The 13,918-nt window shown below is 41.5% G+C and overlaps 1 protein-coding gene across 5 annotated transcripts in view; it reads left to right on the top strand.

The window, feature by feature from the left end:
- The window catches only part of grid1b (glutamate receptor, ionotropic, delta 1b), a 310,051-nt gene that overhangs the window by 142,884 nt on the left and 153,249 nt on the right, over nt 1-13,918 (top strand). For all 5 annotated transcript variants that reach the window (XM_064320650.1, XM_064320654.1, XM_064320651.1 and 2 more), the window contains exon 3: nt 6,283-6,567. In XM_064320650.1, the coding sequence (XP_064176720.1) occupies nt 6,283-6,567 (285 nt within the window). The remainder of the gene's footprint in view (nt 1-6,282; nt 6,568-13,918) is intronic.

Genomic DNA, 13,918 nt, shown 5'->3' with positions numbered 1-13,918 from the left:
ACTAACATGTACGCAATTTAAGTAAGAAAGAAACAAACTAAAAAAATCCTTAATTTGTTTATTTGGACATCCCCCGTTCTTGAATCGATATTTGGTAGGTAAAGAAAGCTATGAAATACAAACCAAAATACGCTGTACTGTATATTAAATAAAGAATGTGCTTAATGTGGAGAATTGCTAAAAACCCATATTTGCTGGTTTGATATGATTTGCATCATTGTAATGTTCACACATTTTGCAGCTGGTACAGATATTCTAATGCTTTGTATTTTGGTACAGTTACTGTCTGCTATTCACTGAATTCAATCTGGATATCTCATTTGTAGCACTTAAACAAAATGCTGTTTTTTTTTTTTTTTTCCTGACTAAATGTAGCCTAATTGTTTTGATGTGGTATATTTTTTATACCTTACACTAAAATATAGTGACAAACATTCATTAATTCCAGTGTAAGTTTGGGTTTAAGGCTATGGCTGTATGGTCAGATCGAATGTTTGCCTTGTTATTGAAGGATACATGGCTGCTTTTGTGGTGTCAAACCAGATTAGCCGAGCAAATTTTGTGTATTCTCACTTTCTGGTCATTATAATAAATTAACAATATCATGATAATATGGCAAATTAAATTGCGAACAATTGTGAATCTTCTCCTGATTGGAAGGGTATAATGTATTATCTGTTATTGGGTAGACTTATATAATGGCCAGCGATCCTTCTATAATGGCGTCAGCTATCAATCTAGGCTCCGGCTGAGTGGTTTTACCTGTATTTAGAGATAACATATTCTTCAATGAGATGTCAGGGTTTATTGTATTGCAATATTTCATGTGTGCCAGCCTTCAGCAGATTAGGAGGATGGGTAATTCAGTAAATTGCATGAACTAGCCTGCATTAAGAAGGCCAGGACATTAGCCCCTGCCAACCTCTCTCTCTCTCTCTCTCTCTCTCTCTCTCTCTCACGCACGCACACACACTCTCACACTCACTCACACACAAACACACACACACACACACACACACACACATGCAGTGTCAAAACCAGTCCTTGTGTGTTTCACAGCTGGTAGAAAAAAAGTGAATCAAGTCTTTGACAGGAAGACCTATTACTTTGAGTCGGTCGTTCCCAGGAAAGAAGCAGATAAGAAGGCTCTCAGAAATGTCCATGCTATCACAAAATTGCCTTAGCTTGTAACCATTTTGTATTTATTGAAAATGATCTATATGTTTGACTCATGTAATGTGCTTCATGAATCTGGGAAAATATAATTCATGCACTTTACAAACATAGGCTTGAGAGTACTTCCAATCAGTCTTCTTGTGACAGGGATATAGTATGTTGTGGATAATGAAGTGAATCCCTGACACACTGTACGGTGCTAGTCACATGGTGTTTTTTATTATTATAATTTAATGTATAACATAAATGTGCACATATGTTTATTATCTTTCTTCTAACCACTTAACTTCAACTGCAGCAATCCACACATATCAATGCTGCCCTCTGAACTTGCTCATGGTATCCCTTTAAGACTATTATTATATGCAACTACAACAAAACTTACTTTGACTGAAGAATTCCCCACACGTTTTGTTCCCACAAATGAGTCACGCGCCTCAATCCCTTCACTCTCCCTATTAATCTACCTGGAGTTTAAATCTAATCATTTTAATCAAAGCACAGACTCAACTTGTGCGGGTGCCGTTGTGTCAGGGTTAGCAGAGATTGGTATTCAATAGCGTAAGTGATTTTTATTGTGTTGCATGCAGTGGCACTTTTTAGGGGAAAAACTCATTAGCTATTTGAAGATATTCAATAGAACAAAAAAAAAGCTCTGTCTAGACAATTGATTATGCTCTAATAGGACCCAGTGCTGAAACATCATACCTTGCGCAGGCAAATATGTCTTATGCTGATAAGGAAGGCAGGGCTTTCCTGTGTTTCTTTGAGCAGGTGACTAGGGGGCAAGAGATTGGTCTTCACAGCTTTGCCAGGGGTAACTCTGCGGTGGGCTTTGATTTGTGGAGCTGGCTGACAGCAGTGCACAACAAGACATACCCTTAACTCACTGAGCTAAAGACCAAGCTCCCCAGCTAAGGAACCCAATCATACCCTTTCTGTCGCTCCAGGAAGTGACATCACCTTCTATCACAGATTTTTACCCGCTCGCTGACATCTCTGAGCTCTACCAAGCCCCACCACTATATTGCCTTCACATGGTAAGCAGTTTAAGCTAGATGGGCTTGGATTAATTTATTACATGAGTGGGTATCATGGTTGCTGCTTGAGTTGTGGTTGGTTGGCTAGAAGGGGGGACTTCTTCCATCCGAACAGAATGTAACCCTGTTCCTCAGCACAATGAGGATTCTGTTCTGCGGAAGGTGCTGTTCTTCGAACGGGGTGTGAAACTAAGGTTGTGACTCACTGTGGTCATTACGGGTCGCATATAACTTTTTAAAAGAGTAAGGGCATTATTCCTGGTGCCCTGGTCAAACTCCCACACAGACCCTCTATTTCTGACCGCCTAATCCAACAGATTATTGGATATACACTGTAGCTGTTGGTAAATGTATGGGCAGCTCTGTCACCTTGTAGGTGTATTAAAGCTGATGACCTGGGGCAAAACAACAGCAAGAGACTGTAGGCCTCATTAGGCCAGGTGTGTAGGATCGGCAATGAGCCCCTGTTATTCTCAGGCTCAGCATCTCACTGGCCTTTCTGGTCTCAATCTAGGCAAAAAATAAAAAATAAAATAAGAATGCAGTTTGTCTCTAAAAAATCACTGGCCCCAATTTATTAAACTCTTTTGTGCCAGTGAATACCCAGCTGAGAGCATAATAGTGCATGTGGTTATTTACAAACACACAAAACGGTATTGTATGCGTATTAAATGTTAGTGCGTCATCAGCGTCAGAGATGGCATGGAACGCGGGAAAGGATTCATTCAAATTTGTTGTGATTGGACATCGTGTTGCGCGCAATTAAAACCAGGTGCAAACTTTGTCCTGGTAAAATGGCTGCAATAGGTAATTTACCAGCAGGACGTTCCTGGCAATTACGTGTACGTTTTATTGCTAGTGGGATGCAACAATATTTCATACCCAGACCTCTTTATTTGAAATGTCAGAAAAATTAATCAAATCAGCATATTGGCGGTAGTAATACTGAAATGGAATTACTTGTCAACATAAAAGAATACCTGTTGGCAGCTGCAGCAGGTATAAATGTGTTAATTGTTTAGTTTTTTTTTTTAAATTGTAGTAATTTATGGTTGCAATATAAATATAAGTTTAATAATTATATAAACAAAATTCAAACAGATTGCACACAATCGATAAAAATGTACAGCTAAAGCGAATGTGCATGTCCTCTAAAAACACAAACGTGGTCATTTGAAAAATTATGTTCAGTGTGGATTTCATAGTTTGTAGCCATTAGTGTCATCCAACAAGAAACAAAGCTGGAATGTGACAATGGAATATTTCAGTGCATTTTATGCTGTGCTGAACAAGCACAGCAGAGCACTGAGGGAAGATACATTACCCCGCGTTAAAAAAAAAAAAAGAGTTAAAAATAGTAATAAATATAGGCAAGACATAAACAATTAAAACAAAACTTCTCCATCCCTGCCAGTTTCCCAAGTGTCCTCAGAATCAGTGACTACACCTACATCCCCCCCCCCCCCCCCCCCCCCACCCCCACACCACCACACCACCACTCAATGAAAAATGTACAGGAACTAAAAGCGCAGTCACATTTCATTGCAAAGCACCCAGGATCCATATGCAATTATTCAGTTTTAATGAACAGCAGATTATTTGCAAAGGTGAGGGACAAAATGGATTAGGCTATTAGGCCACTGCCTGATTTAAAAAGTTTGTGCTGTCAAAATAAGTGTACAATGTGCCATCTGAATTTCTGGTTTTCAAAGCTAATTGTCATTGCTCATAGGTTTCTGTGCCAATACCATTTAATCCCACATAGTCCTGAAATGCAATATCTCAGCTGCTAATCTTACCGTAAAAGAGTGAAGTGGCATTTAAAGCACAGATATCTTAATTTCCACAATTAATACCCCAGTAACATGACAGGGAAAGTACTGGTAATTGTATTGATTTATTCATTCATTAATTCATTCATTTGCCTGTTGCAATGTCAAGGACCTGAGCATCGATATAACAGTAAAGAGGTGTAAGAAGTAAAGCTTGAGGTAAATTTTATGCACTTTAATTTGGAGAACAACAGATAGAATAACTTTATTTTTCCCCAAAGGAGCTTTAATCGGCAGATTCACTAAAGGATTGCACTTATTCTTCAACTTGCTTTTCGGTTGGTCTCTGTCCTAATTGCGACTAGCACTACATAATCCCCTCCTTTGTACAACCATTTTCGTTAACTGGCAATATTCCACAGCACCAAAATGTTACCTGCATATTTTTTAACGGATTGTACAATTAAACTAACAAATCCTTTACACTGTGGCCACTTACATAATGAAATATGTTGTAACATTACAACACTACCTAGTGAAGTCAATGTTCCCTCGCCGTGATAATGCCCACAAAACATGTAATAAACAATAAAATGTAGTAAACCATTCAAGTGAACTTGCTGACCAACAGACAGCACATTCAAAATGTAGCAGAATGTTCTGCCTTTTGAATAGCCCCACAGTTTCATAGATGACTGCAGTTGTACAGTAATTTGCGATCAGCTGACTCCTTGGGAATCCGGCCCCAGGTGTTTGCCGTCACCGTCGTCATAGAGTTTTCCCCCCACAATAACAAACAAGGTTTCACCGTGCAGGAATTACACCATGTAGGGCTTTAAAAGCCCGGGATTTATTGCCAACGGTGTGTCTGCTAAAACCTAAGGGGGCACTGGGACCACAGACAGAAGAAGAGCCTATCTAGGGAGACACAAAACAAGGCAGGGGGCTTAATTAATGCAAGGCAAATTAGAACTCAATTGGCCTTGAGTAATAATGCACAAGACACTGAGCACTTCCTTGTGACTGTGTCAGCACCGCAGCTGGTAGATCCTCGATTAGCCTCTTGTTACCTGTTTTCTTTCTTCCGATTCTTCAGTCCTTTTGTGGTTTGCGTTGTCGCTGTACACTTGTGTTGCAGTTTCTTTCCAAGTTATTTATTCTTTTCACCAGAAGGAAAATAATTAGTTTTTTTTTTTTTTCTGTTGTAGGTGTGATTTTTAAATTCAGATTAATTGGGCAGGAGCGTCTGGACCCTGGTGGAAATCAGAAAAAGAAGGGGCCCGGGTCAATAGGCTGGGGCTGCTTGTTTGAAGAAAAGTGGGCTGGTTTTAAAAGAGGCCGGGGACCAATCACATGCTCATGGCCTCATTTGCTGGGTTGGTCTGAATCACAAATTATTCTCAGCAGACATTAATGTCTCACATGTCTTCCCTAAGCAGAACTGTGTTCTTGATATATTTTGCTGTTGTGGCTAATAGGCTGTATGCAATGTCACTATTTTTGTATGGATAACAAGACCCAATTTTGATGACAGAGTCGGAGCCAATGACCCACCATTACCCCCACAGCAAGACAGGCACAACACTTAACCGCCGCGGAATTCGCCCACGGTTTTACATATGCTCACATTCATCAAACATTTACGACCTCTTCAACCGGGCAGGCTTCCTCCCTTTCGTTTTCCCCCTGCCTATAAGCCAGAACAAAAACAGCGCTGAGGTATCGGCATAAATCTTTCACAACTCCTTTGATGATGGACCCCCCCAATGGGCCTCTTGACCTTTAATAATGGGCTTTCAAAATGGCGTTTTCCTCGTAGAGAGAGCTTTGCATGCAGGTGCCTCCCAAGAGATAAAGTGAAAGGAAGTGGTCTCGGTTCCCGAGGCTAAGGATACATGATACTGAGGAGATATAATAAAATAGACCTGCACTGTAGTTACCAAAGGGGCTCAGGCAGGGTGACATTGCCTGGTCTTGGTAGTGGTGAATTTAAGCCTCAGTGCGAACCTAATAAGTGAAGTGGTAGTGGCACCTGGCTGTGGCACAAGAGTAAAAATATGAGATTTCATATGTCAGAGCGTTGAAATGAATTGTTAAGAGCTGCCAAGGCCTCTGCCTGAAGTCATTTAAGCGAGCATATTCTCTGCGAAGGTAATCATGTCACGTTCAAGTCCCTTAATAGCAACCTTGTCCTGATAAGAGTGAACGTGCCGCGCCGTGTCGAGCACGCGTGCCGTTTTACCGCGTGTGTGTGCTGATGGTATCGCTTCTGTCTCTCTCTCTCTCCCGCGCAGCCTGCGAGCTGATGACCCAGGGCATCCTGGCGCTGGTCACCTCCACGGGCTGCGCCTCGGCCAGCGCGCTGCAGTCGCTGACCGACGCCATGCACATCCCGCACCTCTACGTCCAGCGCAACAGCGAGGGCTCCCCGCGCACCGCCTGCCAGCTCAACCCCAGCCCCGACGGCGAGCGCTACACGCTGGCCGCCCGCCCGCCCGTCCGCCTCAACGACGTCATGCTCAAGCTGGTGACCGAGCTGCGCTGGCAGAAGTTCATCGTCTTCTACGACAGCGAGTACGGTGAGTGCCGCCTGCCGCCACCGCCGCCGACTGACCCCGGGACTTCCTCCCGGAATCTGCCGATCAAGCTGACGAGAAAGCTAGGGTCGAGCCAATTCGCTGTCTGGATCGGGTGCGGCCTGTCTTCTGATGATGATGTCACAGTTCAGGCTCTGAAAGAATGTTTTAAAATTCTGACTCCCTCTCCCCAGCTACATGGAACTTTGTAGAAATTTATCATAAAATGAGCTTTGGCTATATACATTTTGTTAACAGGCCCACCTCCCAAAAAATTGAGTTCATGAACTAAGTAATGAAGTAATGTAAAAAAGGTTATTCCCATATTAAGCACTTCCAATATTAAGCTGTGTAGTGTGAAGCAAAGGCTATAATATTCATCAGGAAAAAAAACTCTTCTTGGCTGTACACATCAGACAGGGCATGTATTTAGAGGGTGCTTGTTAAGTCAGATTTAAGTGTGTGGGGGTGAATACTCCATCTCTTGCTCATAAATGTAGGCTATAATTGAAGGTGAGAGCTTGGAACAAGAAAGCACAAGGGCATTGCACAACGGAGAAATTAAAATTGCCATCAATGTGTGGAGCAATGGGCAGAAACAAAAATAAGGACACATCTCCTGTGGAAGATGTCCTGCAGCACAACGCAGTACAGATTTACAGAATTGTGTGTGTGTGTGCACTGTGAGCTCCTGGATGCTTGGGACAAAGACATATATTTTTTTCTTGATTTGGCTCTGTACAACAATTTAGATTACATGAAAACAAGTGAGCCAGTACCGGTGTCTCTTAACCTGCACTAAGGAAGCGATTGAACACATCTGACAAAAACATCCGTGAGGACATTTGTCTCAAACGTTATGATGCCCTGGAATGGGGGGGACTATGCATAAAATGTTCTGTACTTTCTACATGGTGATACCAAAATGTATAAAACACACACTTTAATAAATGCTGAGAATGTGCACTTTAACCACATGTGAATTGTTTGATTGCAAATCTTAAATTGTGGAGTACAGATCAAGAAAAAATGTGTCTTACTCTGAAAAAATTATGTTGCTCATTGTTATGTTGTTCACACACACGCACACACACACACACACACACACATATATATGTATATATATAGCAAGCTTCATGTTTTAGCATTCGGCATTCTACAGTCAGTCTTTTCATGGCAGCTCATGGAGAAATGTTCCAATGCCTGGGGTGTCCTCTAATGAGATCTCACAAGGAATATTAACATTTTGCTTCTCATATTTCTCTTTTGTGATATGTTATTTCAGCATTCCAGATATTGCCAGTAAATAGAATACTTAACATTAAGTTTAAAGCCATCACAAAATTTGAAATGTATCCCTAATATTGTCACAAAGACATTGCATCTGTTATTCAGCATGTGTATATTTGTTTTTTACATTTGATTCCATTATGCAGGTAGAAATTGTAGTTTCAGTGAAGCGCAGTTACAGTACTAGACTTTGTCCCTGTCTGTATCACTGGATTCATTTTCAATATACAAGAACATATGATGAGTTTGTGTCTGTGTAGGAAACTTTATGAAATATAATCTTACTCCTCAGCTCACAAAAAACAAAAAAAAATGTGGTGGTGCAACAAACTTGTTCAGGTATTTGTGTTCACATTTACACCGCAGTGGTCCATCAGTTGGTGTAAGAACAGGCTATATTGAATCTATGCACGAGCGTTTAAATGCAAAGTGACACCCAGTGTCAGCTAATCGATATCAGACAGGGTGAAGAGTTTGCCTTCAGGTGAAATGTGTCACATTGCAATGCCATGTACAATATTTACTCACATCTCAAGGCCTGTTCCAGAAACATTGGGGAGCATTGGGGAGGATATAATTCACATTTTGACGTGATAATGTTATGATGATGATTTGGGGAACATTCTCTTATTTATGCAAGATATTCTGTCAAGGTTTCAGAAAGGCATTCTATACATGTCATACCACACACAGATAGCATCCCCGGTCAATTGTCAATTCAGTCGTCAATTATATGTCAAAAAACTTTATTAATTCTGTTTCTTTATGAAGTCAAATAACAAACCTGAGTAGCATTCTAAGACCATCCCTGTAATACTGAATGTGAATTAAAATACATGTCCAAGGGGCATCTCGGAAAATACAAAGGCACTGTACGTATTAGGAACAACTACCCCAACTCTCTGGGAATGTTCAACAAAAAATGTTCCTGGGACTGCAGCCTACTCAGCGTTGGCTAAAATAAAAGCTGGATGGTCGTTGTTGGTTGCATTCAATTTGCGACTCAGGCAGAGCGTTTGATACTCAGCAAGGGTACATAAATGCTTCTGACCTTCGGGAATCTCAAAGGGACAAAGGTGGTCGGTCAGGGTACAGGGCACCAGATGAAAGGAATGTAACTTTAAATCTCAGGAGGCAAATCTCTCTTTGTGTCCTTGAATGGGCACTTTTATTTGAATCGTTCTAACTGGATGCCTAGGCATTACTGTATGTTTCTTTCTTCTCATAGACTGAAAACGTGTGTCCTGGTGTGCTTCTTTAACTTTTTAAATACTTTGCGTATGGAATAATTGCCTTCCATATATTAACTGTTCATTATAGGACTTGATAGCCATGCATTATTACAATTAATGATAAAAAAAAGATATTTAAATACAGTGTTATCAAAACTTGACAATGGAGTATGTCTAGGAGTGAGCACATAAAACAGCGTAGCAGAAATGCATTTCAGTTGAATGTTGTATTTATATTTATATAGCATTTCTTTCACAACTTTGCATGTACAGAAATGGTAGGCTTCACAACATCCATCAATCAGCCCTGTCCGATTGCTTGTCTGCCGCATACAGAAACGCATACATGAAATGTTCTTATGTGCGTATTGTTAAAGCACCAAAATAGCATAACGCGCCCGCGGTGGTCTCGGTTGGTTAAAACTACACACACATTATTAGACGCCCAGTCTTTTCATTGGCACATCCCCTGTTGCGCTACCCAACCCATGTTATCATAAACAGGTTTATTTCTGACCTCAAAACCACCAAACCAGGTAGAGATGAAAAATGTGCCATTGGCACAGCATGAAATGAGCAACTCTGCTAGCACCCCAGTGTGTTTGTGCTACTGTTGCTACCAAAATGGGGCCCTAACCATTAGTCGGTTTCCTCACATTAAAAATGAAGCACATTCAGCTCGAAATGTGTACTAAATTTAGGGAAAGCAATGTATGAAATCCATATTTACCTTTTTACCTTGTCTAAGGCTTTTCAGTCTGACAATGTTTAGTGAGAAATAAGGAAAATACAGAAAACTACAACAACCATGACCAGTTTCAGTCAGATGCATTCAAAACTAATATTTTAAATGAAGGGAAATGGCTTACAGTGGCAAAAAAAATTATAGTAATAAGTTTCAGATTAATTAAATCCATTCTACTGTAAATTTACATTTTTAATGGTATTTATTCATTAGAGTTTGAGTTTCCTTTAAAATGCATTGACAGGTTTAATTGAATCCAGGGTGACGGTGAGGTCAAAAATAAGTAACATGTATTTCTAGAGATTCTGCGTTCCAGTTACATCCATTAGTAGCCTTCCTCTAGGACTGGCCTTTCATGACCTTGCTTAAGCTCTGAAATGAATGCTGATTATACATGAACGCTGAAGTGGAGCCAGGGAGAGACAATGCTTGGCTCCTGTATCTGGGAACCAGGGTACAGCCTTGAGCAGGATTTAATCAGTATAGGAAATATACCAGGGACAGCTAGTTGTTGTTTTTTTTTCAAGTGTACGCTTCTAAGTATCAATCAAGTATTCTCATTACCATGTAGTGGCTCCAGCAGTCTGAATGATCATGAGAGTTGTTGGCTGTTTGCTCAAAAACATGCCACAAACAGTACAGTGTGATGTTGATTAAATTTGATTGCATAAACAGCACAGCTCTTGGATTGAGCCGACTTGGAAATCAAATGTTGTCGTTTTTTTTTTTTCTTTCTGTTTATGGATACACTTCTAAATACAATTTTATGTGACTCACAGATCTCAGTTTTTCTTTTCAGTGTAATGACATTACGTGCAATGAATTACTTTAAATCTTGCATCATGAAAGACTAAAAGTTGCTGTTGTGTATGGTACAGAATCACATTTATGGGATGTTTAATGTGCCTGGTCCTGTTCGTGTGGGCACTGCTCGCTCGACCGACCTGGCGTCCACAATATCCCCCTCTCTGATGAGGAAATGCATTAAGGGGTGGAAAAGAAAGAGGGACATTTATTCAGATTAAGGCTTTTGTTTGACTTTATTGGAAGCAGATGGTGCTAGGGAGCTGGTGTCCAGGCCCGAATTCAGCCTGTGGTGGACGTGACAGCTGAATGATGATGATTAAAGAGGGTCCTAGGATCAGTGTGTGCCTTCACATCTCTCCTGCTCCCCCTACCTCTCTGCTCATCTCTCTCGCCTCCCTTTCTCCCTGTCTTTAGCTCTGCCTTTTTGTCCATTTCACCTTCTTTTCCTTTCTTTCACTGTCTTGCTTTTGTATCCTCTCTCTCTCTTTCTCTCTCTCTCGTCCCCCCTCTCTGTCTGCCTTTGTCAACATACAGTAAATCAATCTTCCCTCATTTCAAATTAACATGACAGAAACATACAGTTTACATACAGAAATTGACTATGCTTTTTTAAGCCCTCTCCTGGAATTAAATGAGAGGGTAAGAAAATCCTTTGCTATCGGATCGTGCAAATATCCATTTCTCTTCCTGGATCTCTGTATGTACTAGCTCAGGTCACCGAGTATCCGTCTGTGATTTAGGTCTTCTATCTCTCTCTTTCTCTCTCGCTCTCTCTCTCTGTCATTCGCTCTCTGTACCTCTCTGACTGTCTCTTTGTTTCTCACTTTCTGAGATTCTTAGCAGTTAAAGTTCCTGTCGTGATCATATATGTAGCAGGGGATATGAATAACGATGTGCACACAAGTGGCAAAGTGATTCTGTACAGTATGTAGTCCATCCCTGTTTATTCCTTCAGTACTATACCTCTCAAATCACACTTATTTTAAGCAAGAGCGCCTGCATTGCCTCAGCAATCTCTGGTATCTCACTCTTATTAATCCTCCCCAGACCGTGCTCTTAGTGCTGTGATGTTCTGAATGTCGGGAGGCTTCACAGTTCATAGCGATGCAGTGAATCGAGTCCATTGCTTTTGCACCGAGAGAGAGCGCGAGATCCAGCACTAAGGCACGGATCACATTTTAAGAAACACTGGGTGGTAATGGAGCACCATTATTGCATCTGAGTCTGAGGGAATTTAGCTTTTGACAATAGTTCTCTATGGGATTTGGGACACGAAAAAAAAACAAAAAACTGCAACAGCGAATTGACTCATCTCTTCGCTTTGATTTTCACTGTCTGTCACTCGGCTGTCGCCGCGGCCGCTCGTGGTAAGGCTGAACACGTCGCGTCGGAGGTGGACTCGGTGCCAGACGCAACAATAACATGTCTGCTTACACTCTCACAAAAAAAGAAGAAGAAAAAAAAAACAAAACGTTTGAACACGGTTGCGTTCGGATCCCCTTCGTCGAGCCGGGAGGCAGCCTGCCAGCGGAAACGCCGGGGCTGGAAAAACAGATGCCGGGCGGGAATGTCGCGATGCACGTTGCCGGCTCTCGGGACGGACGGGGAGCGCCCGGTGTTTCGGGGCGGCCGGTGCGGACAGGGGTCACGCGCCGCGAGCCGTGCCAAGAGGGGCGGGCTACGGGACGGGAACGCAGGCAGACAGATTGCTCGCCTGGCTCTCATCGGATACCTTACCTTTGCGGTTTCGCTGCGATGCGTCGCGGGGCAAGGCCCCGGTAAACAGATCGCTCCGACAGGCCGCCGCTGCGTATGAGTGGGTATGCACCGGGACAGGAGCTACTCATGCGTGTCATGGAGGATCATCATCACGCACAGGAGTGATGCGATACCTCCCTGCAGAATCACACACTCTTTTTTTTCTACCTCAAGCGCACACACGCTCATATGAACACGCAACCATGCAAACACACCATCCCCCCCTTGTTTCCCTGACCTGAAAAGCACAGATGGGGGTCTACCTTCCTAGTCATATTACCCACCAGAAGTGGGTTATGAATAATTATGAAACTGGCAAACTGTGAACCTTTCTCATAGAAAGAAAAAGTGGGGTACTGAATATGATTTAACCTTTTGAAGAATACTGTAGATTTTTGTTTTTTTTTCTTCAAATTTCCAAGTCAGTGTTCTGAAACTCCATTGCTTTCAGTTGCCAGTAGTGATTGTTCATCATTAGACATCAGCATTACAATGTTCAGTTAAGAACATTCTAATCACATATTTGTGATCTTACACCTTAAAGGGTTAAAGATTTGTGGGCAAGACTGTTGAATCACACAAACATTTTCCTAAAGAGCAAGAAGAAGCTGGGTGATGAATTTGTGTCCACAGTGCACCTTGAGGTAATAAATCTTAGTGTGGTTACATTTTGTACTCAGTAGTTTTAGATATTCTGGTACACGTGTTTATCAGGGGAATGGCAGGCATATTTTCACATGCAACTCACAAATCAGGGCATAGCTATAACATAATTGGATTCAAACCAGTGTATGCAATCCGTAATAAGCTGAGTGGATATTTATTCATGTCATGGACACCCGCCATGACGGGATGCAACAGTTCCCCCTCTCATTTTCCTTTATTGTAAACATTTCCCCGTTGTCAGACAGATATGTAATTAAATTAACAGTGTCTTCATTGGGGTTTTTTATTTATATATTGACATATCAGGTCTCCCTTGATTCTCCCCTATATCAATGTAATTTGTCCCAATGGCCTTAGAAAGATACCATTGGGGTTGTTTGACTGTCTTAGGTTTTGTCACTTATGCTGTAAATTAAAGACAGCTGCTCTTAAAACTCTATTAACGCAGGTCTCTCGGTATGAATTAACAAATGGCTGTCTCAGGTACTTTCATGGGGAGCAGTCAGAGAAGCAGCCAGCTTACAGAACTGCTGAGTCATCCTCGGGTTCAAAAAATCACATTAAATCATTTCACTGTAGCCTTTTAAAGGAAGTTATTTTCAGCCTTTCTTATTGGGGGTATTATGGCCTATGCATGGAAAGAATTTTTTTTTTTTTTTTCATTGGAATTTGGTAGCTTGAGTAGATTGAATAGTCTAGATGTTTGATGTTTATTTTTGTGCTACAGTGAGCTAACATTGTTTTCTGCAGTAGCATGCTGCTACATTTTGAAACCTGGGTGTGAAATGTGTCCCCCTTGACTTAATCTTTGGGGACCATGGCGATGTCTCACTCTGCATGTCTTTTGATACCCAGT

This window comes from Anguilla rostrata, chromosome 2, assembly GCF_018555375.3.
Source record: "Anguilla rostrata isolate EN2019 chromosome 2, ASM1855537v3, whole genome shotgun sequence".
NCBI classification, from domain to species: Eukaryota; Metazoa; Chordata; class Actinopteri; order Anguilliformes; family Anguillidae; genus Anguilla; species Anguilla rostrata.
Note: the sequence above shows the minus strand (reverse complement) of the source record. Positions and strands in the feature narration are given on the sequence as shown.